The sequence below is a fragment of the Mycothermus thermophilus genome (assembly GCF_041956435.1).
Source record: "Mycothermus thermophilus strain CBS 625.91 unplaced genomic scaffold VTJ04scaffold_5, whole genome shotgun sequence".
Classification (NCBI taxonomy): domain Eukaryota; kingdom Fungi; phylum Ascomycota; class Sordariomycetes; order Sordariales; family Chaetomiaceae; genus Mycothermus; species Mycothermus thermophilus.
In genome coordinates this window covers 2,936,323-2,948,327 of record NW_027191431.1, presented here as the reverse complement: position 1 = coordinate 2,948,327, position 12,005 = coordinate 2,936,323, and the positions used below count along the sequence as shown (strand labels likewise).

The 12,005-nt window shown below is 54.0% G+C and overlaps 4 protein-coding genes across 4 annotated transcripts; 1 reads left to right on the top strand and 3 right to left on the bottom strand.

Moving 5' to 3' along the window:
- Positions 1 to 86: 86 nt before the first annotated feature.
- Positions 87 to 2,878, top strand: VTJ04DRAFT_8140 (uncharacterized protein; the record flags this gene model as incomplete). The annotated part of the gene is made up of 7 exons (XM_069366545.1): positions 87 to 209; positions 277 to 414; positions 475 to 585; positions 646 to 792; positions 852 to 1,222; positions 1,276 to 1,570; positions 1,625 to 2,878. 7 exons carry the CDS (start codon positions 87 to 89, stop codon positions 2,876 to 2,878), a joined length of 2,439 nt encoding a protein of 812 aa, XP_069217468.1.
- Positions 2,879 to 3,154: 276 nt separating this feature from the next.
- Positions 3,155 to 3,895, bottom strand: VTJ04DRAFT_8139 (uncharacterized protein; the record flags this gene model as incomplete). The annotated part of the gene is made up of 3 exons (XM_069366543.1): positions 3,155 to 3,362; positions 3,436 to 3,701; positions 3,803 to 3,895. The coding sequence occupies 3 exons, from the start codon at positions 3,893 to 3,895 to the stop codon at positions 3,155 to 3,157; spliced, it is 567 nt and encodes a 188-aa protein (XP_069217467.1).
- Positions 3,896 to 3,959: 64 nt separating this feature from the next.
- On the bottom strand, positions 3,960 to 5,158 carry VTJ04DRAFT_8138 (uncharacterized protein; the record flags this gene model as incomplete). The annotated part of the gene is made up of 4 exons (XM_069366542.1): positions 3,960 to 4,376; positions 4,439 to 4,934; positions 5,024 to 5,045; positions 5,137 to 5,158. The coding sequence occupies 4 exons, from the start codon at positions 5,156 to 5,158 to the stop codon at positions 3,960 to 3,962; spliced, it is 957 nt and encodes a 318-aa protein (XP_069217466.1).
- Positions 5,159 to 11,789: 6,631 nt separating this feature from the next.
- Positions 11,790 to 12,005, bottom strand: VTJ04DRAFT_8137 (uncharacterized protein; the record flags this gene model as incomplete). Its single annotated transcript, XM_069366541.1, has 1 exon — positions 11,790 to 12,005. One exon carries the CDS (start codon positions 12,003 to 12,005, stop codon positions 11,790 to 11,792), a length of 216 nt encoding a protein of 71 aa, XP_069217465.1.

The following is a 12,005-nucleotide window of genomic DNA, read 5'->3' as shown; positions in this document are numbered from 1 at the left end:
ACCTCTCGACCACGCAACACGCGACAAGCCGCCGCGCCTCTCACCGACCGCACAAACCCGAGAATCGCCCCCGAATCCACACAGCCATGGAGTTCCTCAAGTCGGCCGTTGCCTCGGCCATGGCCAAAGGGCCTCCGTTCCCGTACACATTCGGAGACAAGGTTGACATGGACCCCTCCATCTGGACACTCTACAACGGGACCAAGAGGGTATGTCGATGTCTCGCACCCAACAACCCACGATATACCTTGGCTGACGCCGACCGCGATTTCATAGGAAGACGGCTCCAACTGCAGCATATTCTCCTTCGACATCACCGCAAACCGCGCTGCCCTCCCGCTCGCCAAGAACGCTCTCAAGAAACTGCGGACACTTCGACATCCAGGCGTCATCAAGGTTTTGGATACGGTCGAGGTAGGGCGAGGACGGCACATCCACACTTGACTCTGCACCGAGGCTGATGCGCATGCAAAGTCAGATACGTACATCTACATCGCCACAGAACGTGTGGTACCCCTCCGCTGGCATGTAAAACGGAAGAGCCTTAGTCCCGAGACGACAAAATGGGGCCTTTACAATGTTGCTGTGCGTTTCCGCTAGCCTCCTCTCCGATAGCATACGGTTGGGAGACTGACAGGGGTGCAGAGGACCATCAAGTTCATTAACAACGAGGCGTCCTCCGTCCACGGAAGCTTAAAGGTGGCATCGGTTTTCACCACAGAAAGCGGGGAGTGGAAACTGGGGGGATTCGAGGTTCTTAGCAACGTCAAGGAGGACGATGCCGTCATATATGTGAGCTTTCATCCTGTCTCGATGCTCTGCTGGATCCCTTTGGACTGACATGCTCCCAGACATACGGTAGCCTCGTCCCTGACTCGGGCCGCTACACGCCTCCAGAGTTGGCATCTGGGTGGGATGCTCTCAAACGCAGCCCGCATTCCGCCGTGGATGCCTATGGCTTCGGCGCCTTAATATTCGAGGTCTTCAACGGCACGTTCAACGGCGGCGACCAGGCGGGGCAAACCAAAAACATTCCGCCCAGCATGCACGCCAGTTACAAGCGCCTCACCAATGCGAACCCCAAGGCGCGAATCAGCGTAGCCACTTTCCTGGACCAGGGAAGTCGCAGCGGGTCCTTCTTCGACAGCCCACTCATTAAACTGACAGACGGAATCGAAAACTTGGGCGTCAAAACGGAAGAGGAGCGTGAAGCTTTTCTTGAGTACGTGTTTGATTTGTTTTCTGACTGCCGAACGCGGGTGCTGACCAATGCAGCGATTTGGAGCAACTTACAGATGACTTCCCTGAAGACTTCTTCAAGATGAAGGTTCTTCCGGAGTTGCTCAAGGCCGTCGAGTTTGGTGGCGGCGGACCCAAAGCCTTCGGGGTTGTCATGAAGATCGCTAACAAGCTCTCGAATGACGACTTCGAGTCCAAAGTTACGCCCGTCCTTGTCCGCTTGTTCGGGAACCCTGACCGTGCAATCCGGGTGTGTTTGTTGGATAATCTGCCCCATATGATTGACCGGTTTCCTCCGAAGCTCGTCAATGACAAAATCTTCCCACAGATTGTGAGTCCCTGAAGCCAATGATCCATTGCCGGAGCTTCGACTAACGAATTTCAGGTTACAGGCTTCACCGACGTTGCCCCTGTCGTAAGGGAGCAAACGTTGAAGTCCGTCCTCACCCTGGTTCCAAAACTCTCCGACCGTACCATCAACGGCGAGTTGCTAAGGTATCTGGCGAAGACGGCCAATGACGAGCAGCCTGGTATCCGCACCAACACCACAATATGTCTGGGAAAGATCGCCAAGTATCTTGGAAGTTCCACACGAGGCAAGGTGCTGATCGCTGCCTTTACCCGCTCGCTCCGAGATCCTTTCGTCCATGCTCGAAATGCAGCCCTGATGGCTCTGTCAGTAACCTCTGAGTTCTTCACTACAGAGGACTGCGCTCTACGCATCATGCCGGCCATTTGCCCGTCCTTGATTGACAAGGAGAAGCTTATCCGAGACCAGGCGACCAAGACCTTGGACGTCTACATGGCCAAAATCAAGAAAGCTGCCGCCGCCATGCCGGACACCGCACTCCCTCCAGAAGGAGCAGCGGCAGGAGCAGGCGGTCCACGGATGAGCACCCCGCAACCAACCGAATCCTCAGCAGCCTCATGGGCCGGCTGGGCCATCTCCTCATTCACCAACAAACTCTCTGCCGCGGTGGGCGAGATCCAGTCCTCGTCCTCCACGCCGGCCAACGGCTCTGCTTCTTCCACTCCGGCATCCACAACCAAGCGCCCCGCCACGCTTTCCCAAACCACCTCTGCGTCCACCCTCCACCGCCAGACCCTCAAGACCCCTGCCTCGTCATCATCTACGCCCTCCGCCAGCAAAGACTCCTTCTTCCCGGATGACAACAACGACGGCGACGACAACGCTGCCGACGCGTGGGGCGACATGGATGATTTCATCGAGGACGACGACAACAACAACGACAAGTCCACCACCGACCAAGGCGACGCGGCAGCTTCTCTCTTCTCCGGCGAGACACCCAAGACCAGCAGCACGAAGCTATCCGCTGCAACCAAAAAGCCTGCCGCGTCACCCTCGGCATCGGCGACGCCCTTCGACGACGGCTCCGAGCCCGACTTTGCCGGGTGGCTCGCGGCGCAGGCGCAGAAGAAGAAGAGCGCCGTGCTCGGCGGCAGCGGCGGCTCGAAGCCGCTTCCCAAGGGGCTCGCGAAATCTGGCACGTCCGGCTCTGCGTCTACAACGAGCAAAAAGACGACAACGGTCGCTTCCAGGCCGAAGCCTGCGCCGGCGAAGAAGTTGGATTTGAAACCCAAGGAAACGGACGACGATGATGGGTGGGGTGGTTGGTGAGGTTGATGAGGTCTCATTTTTGGATGTGTGTGATATGATATGTGTATGTTTGTCTGCCGGTTGGTTCTTCTTGCTTTGTTACAGAAGGCGGGGGAGCTCGGCTGGCGTTGTCCGTGATTTGTTTTCTTGACTGGATACCAAGATGAAGGGAGAGGGAACAGGTTGATCTGACGATAGAAGGATAGGTAATGAATGAGCATGAACTCATGCAAGACAAAGAGTTATCGCTCAATGAAGTGTCTCAATGATTGATGAACTTGGTGACGAATATTACAATTAACTATTTGCCCTTGGACTCAAAAGAAGACCCGCGTCGAAGCAACTAACAGCAACTAACACCCCCAAGAGTTGTCTACCCGTCTTGACCAGCCACGAGGCATCATCATCTATAGAGGACTGCATGATCTCCCACGTGACCAAACCTGGTATATCATCCGCGAGCACATCCCGACTTCGATCGTTGAGCCAAACGCGACCAACACCCCTAAGGTGTGATCAGAAAGGGACGTCTGTCAAAATAAAAGTTCGCGACTCCGTATCTCATCCACGAAGCATACCCTAGATATAAACCAACAATGGTAGTAGGCAGCAGAGAGAACAACCCCAGAAGGGTGGGACATCCAGGCTGTCCCAACCCATCAATGTGACATTGACAGGTAATGGTAACGAGGAGCGGGTGTGCCTGACTCTCCGAAAGACGGACATCCCTATCATCGACAGGTGGTACTTCCCGCCACTCTGCGTAGGTAAAACATTTTGTAGCGCAGGCTTTGGATAACGTGGTGTGGTGAGGTGCCTGGCTCGGGAGGCAGGCAGCTAGAAGCTATCTGCCTTAGTCGTGTCCGTTGTCTGTCGATTTAATAACGAATGGGAGTTTCTCTCCGGCGCGTGTCTCATCCAACAGCCGCAGAGAAACACGATGACCCTACGAATGTCGACGTAGGCAGACATCAAGGAATCGCGGCGGCCCCATGGAACTTTCGCGGGCGGTCGTCTATGTCGTCTCGGTGGAATCATCTTCGATGGCTTCTTCGTCAACGCTGAACCTTATCGGTTCTGTTCCTCTTGCTCTGGACGGCTCCTAGCGCGTCTCCGAGTAGTCGTTGAGGGCAACACAGACCGCACCCCGGTGGTGGCCGTTGTACTGGCGGATAATCTGCTGCGTTGACAGCTCCCACAGGCGAGCGTAGTGGTCGCTGCAGGCGGTGACGAGGTAGGCGCTGTCGGCGCTGAAAGCGCAGTCCCACACCCAGCGTTGGTGGCCCGTCAGGGTGGCCTCGAGGGGGAACGCGCGCGGCTCCGCGTTGGGGCCGGCGGGTTCCATTTCCCGGACCTCCCAGATTTTGGCTGTGTGGTCGGCGCTGCAGGTGGCTAGTTTCTTGACGTCCGGAGAGAGGAGGATTCGGGTGATGTACTCGTTGTGGGCGGAGAAGTGCGTCATGGGAACGAGTTGGGTGCGCTCAAAGGCTTGGAGGAGCTGCCAGACGAAGACGTTGCCCTGTGAAGTGATGACGTCAGCAACGGAAGTTGGGACGATAGGTGTGGAAACTCTGGGCATACTGAGTTGTTTGCTGCGCAGAGAAGGGAGCCGTCATTGGCGACGGTGACACTGGACACGGAGACATCCTCCTCGGGAATCAGCTGGTGGGCACAAGTGTTCTCGGCCAGGTCCCAGAGGCGGATGCTGCCACCGCGGTCGCAGCTGATGACCTCGCCCTGGTTGGGGTGGATGACGACGTCGTTGACTGGAGAGCGGTGGTTGTAGCTGCGTTGGATCTGGCCAGTCCTGGTATCCCAGATCTTGACGGTGCCGTCCTCGGAGCTCGTCACCATCCATTGGCCGTCGCAGTGGAAGGCGACGCCCGTGACATTGCCGGTATGCCCTTCGAAGACGGACACGGGAGAGGGATTTGTTGAGCGGATGTCAAAGAACTTGACGGTGTGGTGCCCGGCAGCAGCGAGCCAGCGCTTGTCAGGAGAGATACATAAGCGGTTGACCTGGGAGTCCGGGTGCTGGATGGTTCGTGAGCACATGCCCGAGAGGGCCTCCCAGAACCTAAGAGACGAGTGTTAGACCAACAAATCCCCAGCCCACAACTAACTCAGCCAATGGGGTACTCGACGCTCCAGGGACTGATGTCGTACCTGATTGTGTGGTCGTAGCCCGCTGTTTGCTGGTTAGCTGATGGCTTTCTACAAGGCGGCTCTCTGCGACAGAACCATAAAGGCGACCCGGAAAGGGACAAGGCAATGCGTACCTGTACAAAGAATGACCGACATTGTAGCTACACTTCTAGACCTGAGACACGGGCAACCAAGGGAGACGGTTGAAAGCCTTTTGCAAAAGGAATTCAAAGCTTCAAGCCTCAGGGTTCAGAGATGATGCAAGACGCTCTTCTGGGCGAAAGAGGTTCGCGCTGATAGCTGCCCTGCAGCTCCCCTTCGGTGGGTCCTTGTCTTGGCCCGCGGGGTCCATCGAGAAGGTGGGGCAGCCGGCCGGACAACCCGGGGGCCCGGTGTCAGGGTGGGGCACAACTCCGATTGGCCGATGCGGACAACGGGGGCTTGGCAGGCCTTGTCATGGCGACGACAGACCCGGAACTGCTTGGGCATGCTCCGTGTCCCGAAAATCTCGAACATTCTCGATATAGTCCTACTTCCACATTGATAATCAGAGTCAAGCATCCCATTCACTTTGATGCTTGGGGATTTTGTGCCGCGCATACCGCGCCGATGTTCCTGTCTGACGCTTTCAATCCTCCCAGCAACGGGCAGCTGGTTGAATCCGGTGTAAACTCACCCTTGTTCAGCTGGACTTGTTGTCTCAGCACATTTCCCGGTTTGGTCTCCAGATGAAACGAAAAGGAAAAAGAAGATCCAAACTTCTTGGTCGAGTTTGTGAGCCAGAGAATCCAAAATAGAAAGCAAATGTGCTACTTTTGTCTGCATCTCATCGTGTTCCGACTGTGATGTGACCCGATCGGCCCGAGTACAGACACCACCCAGCTATGTGGCTGGCATACGGGATGCTGTGTTTCCCTCCAGGGCAGTGATTGTCGTCTTCCCGAGCCTCGAATCTCAAGGAACTCTCTGACGAATGCAAGATGCCCAGATCTACTCTCCTGATGCAAGATTCCTTGTTGCCGATTGATCGTGGCCGATGCCATCCGGAGTACTCTGACACACACAATATGCTGTGTCCATCAAGGTACATAGGGGTGGTGGTACAATTGTATTGGCACTTCGGCGCAAAGCTCTGTCCGGTAACTCAGGTACCTCAGGGACAAGAGACACTTCTTGGGATGGATGACTCAGTGCCTCCCATGTAGACGGGGCTCGAGGTCAGGAGCAGTGCTCAACGTCTTGTATCACATTCATCAAAGGCTAATGGTTCAGGGGTATCCAATGAACTCAAATGCCCGAACTGTAACTCCTCAACGCCCAATGGCTACCACCTATACGAAGACCTCTCATTGCCTTCCTCAATCCTCTCCCAGATGAGATAGCTCAAAGTGGAAAATGAATAATGGCCTCCAAAGGACCCTGTAGGTGTTGTCCGTTTGTCATAGAAAAGGAAATGTAGAACGAATACTCCAGCCCCTGGGCTAACACTCCCAGAGACCCTTGGCCGACCTAGTGGTGAAAGCACAAAGACCAATCTCAGCTTAATATCCCACATCAAACCAACTATCTGTTACAACTCTCGGGATGAGGACGCCAGCCCTGTCCGTGCTGAAAACGAGCCGCTTCCCCCAGGGGCTCTAGTCCTCGGGGACGATGAAGACCCCCCGTTGTGCTTGTTGTGTATAGTTGTCATGGACTGGGATGCCAGCGACTGTTCGTGTGGACATGGGTACAACAGCGATCCGGTTCCACCGCATCGGTAACAGTCCCTATCAGCCGTCAGTCTCATGGTTTCAATCATGCATTCTAGGGTGGTACATACATTCTCATGCTGCCAGCGCACCAGTGACAGGTGTCAGGGGCATACCGGCGGCCGTCACCCATCAATATACAGGCGCAGTCCATTGCGGATGGGTGTATGGATGTGGAGATGGACGGATGGAATGGTGGTTCAAGAAGAGTCGTCGAAACACTTTGAACTAGTAGTCGGCCTTGATCGTCTTGATGGTTCTAGTAAGGGTTTCGTTGTCACTTAGGGTTACGACGATGAGACCATACCATGAAGGGGGTCGCTTGGCCTCTTTATAGGCGCGAACGTCCCTTGACACATGGAGGAGATATACGGCTTGAGTGTATTGTTGGCTTCGCCTACGGCTTCCCTTCACCGCCAACCGTCATTCTTGTTGAAGTGTTCCATCTTGCCGATCCGCTGTGGATGGTAAGCCAATGACGGCACCAAGGATCGTGAGGATGGTCTGGTGATCGTCTCTCTGCACAAAAATGGCGCTTGTTGGGAGCCAGCGGATTTGCCAACTCGGTCTCGAGGCAAGATGGTTCGGACACAGAGAGGTGCCTAAGGCAGGCCAGGTACCCTCACCGGCTGATGTGAGACATCATGTTGCCTTGACACACGCACAATGGGAGATTCTTTAGCCTGGAGCGGTCATCTGGGAGTCGACTTCCTTCAAGGATCTTTGCCCGGACACTTCTTCGGCAGCCGCAGACTTGCCAAGTTCCACCTCGGTCCAGCATACGACTGGCTTGGTAGGGCACAAGGTCTCTGTCTCTCATTGATCTTCCGTCATGATGCCGACTAAGATCATGCAAGAATGCTGCACGTACCCGTCTGTCGAGTCTCAACCCCGCCTCTGAATGGACGCCACTCCTGTGGACATTGCCAATGAACAACGCCCGCTTTCAACTGCAGGTAGCCGTCGTTCTTGTTAAATTGGGAAACTGATTGTCACCTTCCTGTGCGTCCCTTAAACACCACAATGCCCAAGTCCGAGTTGGGTTTCATCGAGTCCGGTCCGGTCTGTGCAACCACCCCTAGCCAAACTAATCCGACCTCTCACACAACTATCTGCTATAGGTAAGATATCCTGGAAAAAGGAATTGCCTGAAGCACTGGGCTACCTTCTACCCGTCAATATTACTACCTCGGAGGAGCGTTATTACCTCCCCCCCCTCCCCCCTCCCCCCGGGGATCTCACCGAAAGCTTGCAAGACGTAAGTGGGCAAAAGTGATGGGATAACCCACCCACAACGAACAGGTCAACTGCCGGCAGAGGCTCAAGCGTTCGTAATGTATGGATTAAACTCCGAGAGCCAAGGTTCGGTGAGTGAAGTCAAGCACGCAATAGCTGAGAAGGCCAGTTGGCTCGCCCCATACGCGGGCAACACGCGCCTCCCGCTAGGGAGCCACTAGAACATCACAAGGGATACATGGTTGTGGTGTCATGTGTCATTGGCCACTTCCCCTAGGGGATGGTCCGGCCTGATCCCACTGGTCGAGTGAAATTAAGTTTGTGGCGACTTAAACTCTCCGTGCTTCCAAACTCCCCAGGCCTAGCTGCTGTCCATCTCGAAATACTACCAGCAAAAGTCCGACTAAGGCCACCGAAAGAACACCATTCAGCCCACACTCCCAGCCTCTGGGCAATTTGGAAGTTCCTGACCTCGTAGCACAAGGCCGGTCCAAAGAACCGCAGCTGAACCGAGCCGTAAACATCCACTGCCATGCCGCGTCTATGATACCGATGAAGAAACCATGGTACGATGATGATCAGCAACAATCACACCGGTCTTGGTCTCCGGCTTCGATGAGACCGTTAGCTACCGGGAGGGCGGGATTTGACGGGTCCCTCGGCCAAAAGAGGTTTGGCTTATCTGCACCGGCCGCAGTCGAGGGGGTTGAGCAGCCTCTATGCGAATCATGCGTCTGCAATGTGCCTGGTTCGGTTGCCCTACCGGAATGTCGGTACTGCTCGGCAACAGTCCACACTTATTGAGCGAGTAGCATCATCATCATCATCGCCTTGTGAACGATCCTCCGCATTCTGAGCCGCTTTACATTGGATCGATACAACCCCGAAGGCTCTCCAACTTCGCCGGCCCCTTCGTCCCCGCACTCTTCGTTGTTAGACTGCATAGCCGTGACTTCGGCGACCACCTTAATGGACACCATCCACAATGAGACGGTATTACATGCAGAATAGGCACGTGTATGATGTATTCAACATTTCCTCCGCGTTCCGTCTTCCATCTGACGCCAACCAGTGTCGAGGTTGGTATGCCCCTCCATCATCACCACCCCCTCCCCTCCCGCATCGAGGCCCGGAGATAGGAGCAACTGCCTCGGACCCCGCCAGCTGGCGTTATTCTGCAAGATACACAGAGAGGGGTTGATGTATAGAATCATTTAACGTATTTCCTTTGCCAAATGATGGAGGAGAACTGGCCTATTATCAAATGGGCATGGACGTCGCAGTCTCTTCAAAGTATTTACACCAAATACTGTACACCCCACGGCCAAGGCTGCAGCACATCGCTCACCGGTCTTCTAACCCCCTTTTGACTTCCCAGACCATCCCGCTTATGGGGAGACATGACGGTCAGTGTGTGGAGATACTCAATCTCCCACGGTTGGAGAGCAGAAACACGTAGCCGGAAGACGGTATTTGGATACCCCACAGGATACTAGACTACTCTATCCACTCTTCAGGCCGTCCAAGTACATACATACCTACTTCGTTGGAGGAATTCTGGGTCCCGGGGTCCAACCCCGGCAGGTTCATCGCTTACAATACACTTCCTAAGCATCGGTAGCCTCCTCTTGACCCGCATTTACATGCACATAGACTCGGATATCTCGGTTCCCATACGCTCCTCAACCTTGAATGCGCACCTATCGATTAACTGAGGTGCCCGGAGGCGACGTGTACCTAAAGTATGCATGGTGGTGCCATTCCCAAGGCGGCTCTCTGAGAAGTGCATATTCCCATCCCCCCTTCAACACCTCCCAGATACTTCATTAACACCGATGATTGGGGAGCCAAGGAGAGCACACAGAGCTGAGTATACTGCTGTGCAACCCCAACCCAACTGGAGAAGATCAGATGGATGTGCTACTGCTGCGGCTGTCGAGATATCTGTCCATTCAACGTCCGTCTCCCATCCAACTACCTCCTCTCATCTGCGGCGTGTGGTCCCTGTGCAGGATGACTATAGTACAACTGCCTACCCTTCCCCTCCTATCCACAACACCATCTCCAGCTATGCCAAGACCAGCGTGTAAGTGACACCAAACGCAACGGCGCCTGCGATGTACGCCGACTTGGTTGGGTGAGAAATCCACGCTCTCCATACCCTATTAAGCGAACGAGAAGCCATCCATCCCCCTCCTGTAGATCTTCCGTGGCGCAGCGGCACGCTCACCATCGGCATACTTCGGCATTCCGTGCTTCCCTTCCATCCATCCATCATCCGGCACCGTTTTCAGCCATGACGATGAATCGTATTATATCGTTCCCGGCCCCGGTATGATTCGACAGTCAACAGCTCCGGAGACCGGCATCAGATAGTAAAAGGAACGTCGGATTCCCCTCTCACCTATCATACCTGTCTACACTCCCCAGAAACCACATTTCATCAGTTTTCTTCTTCCCTAGGTTCCTTTCAGCATGTCTGCTGTCGTCATCACTCCTTTATTTCCCTTTTTCTTTTTCGCTCTCACAGCTCGCTCCCTGCTTACTGGCGATCACAGCTCCCGCTCCTAAGACTCACACCTCACCTCCGGGCTGTTACCAGAGGACTTCATGGACCTTGGTTCGGGTGACAGCTGCTTGCCTGCCTGCTTTCTCGCTTGATCGCTCACTTGTCTCCCCCTGATATGATTGCACAACAACCATGAGGACGGAACTAGCAATTCCCGTGTCCATATTGAGCGACTTGCCCAAGTCTCGTCAACCGCGCAGCTGCGAATAGCGAAAGGGTGAATGAGTCTGTCAGATGAGAGCAGGACTCAAGTCTCCTATCCCTCGTCCTCCTTCTATCTTGTGCTAGCCAACTCATCATATGTTGTGTAACCTGGATAAGCCACCCTACTAGCGTCTGTCAGCTATCTGTGTGTCTTACTTATGCTGGTCATTTCTATGCACAGGATCGAAAGGAAAGGATTCGGAGAAGTATTCTTCTTTCGCCAACTAACAGGAAGGACATTGATCATAACCTGACTCGTTGGTGGAACACCCGCCTTCAAGACACGAAATAAAGGAAGGGGTTCCAGGCTCAGAACGAGGAGAGATTCAGACAATACGCTTGCCAGGTAACTCGAAACGTTCAAAAAAGCCTGCAAGCTCATAAACGAAAAGGCAGATTGCTTCTTGGTCTGCGAGTCCTAAGTCTCTCGTCCACGAAACAAAGGGGGCGAGTTCAGGAAAAAGCAAAAGTTCACTTTGTCTCAGATTAAAGACAACATAACATAACTGGTTGAGTCAATCACACTCCAAACAGGATCCAACCGCTCTCGTACTCGATCCGTAGAGTGGAAAAGACTCTGCATGTGAGCTATTTCCTTGACCCGTTCAACTTTCCTGGCTTCTGACCGGTGTGGATCCTTTGTTGTTTGAGCGAGAATAGACCTCCCAAGCGCCTTCCCCTGGGAAAGAAGGCGTTGAAGATACCTGAATGGTGGTTAACCGGAGGTTGAGAACGCCGATTCTGTTCTCGGGAGCTTGCCTTGGGCTGGATTTCATGATGTATGGGTTAGGTTTGCTTACATACATCGACACCCAGTGAGATATGGCGGCAACTCTGGATCTTGTTCAATTTCAGAAGACTGGAAAGTCAGATTAAGGGTCGTCACACCTAGTCTATGGAGAAAGTGGGGAGGACAATTTCATTTCTCCAAAGACAAAACCGACCTAGGTGGGCGAGTCGTGTATAAAAAGCCAACGCATTCAGTAATAGCTCAATATCTAGGCCTTACACAGCTGATATAGGAAACTCAGCGAGTCATTTGCCCCCGCAGCTGCTTATTCCCATCCTTCCATATCATACCCATCCCATGCCCATACCCATTCCCATACCATATTCCTCCCAGAGAAAGTACTGCAAAGTGAATCCGAACCATTAACCCGCCAAAACGCCCGGCGTATACCTCGTCCCCAAATCCCTCCGCAAGCCATAAAGAGCTCAACAAAAACAAGTCATGGCAAGTCAT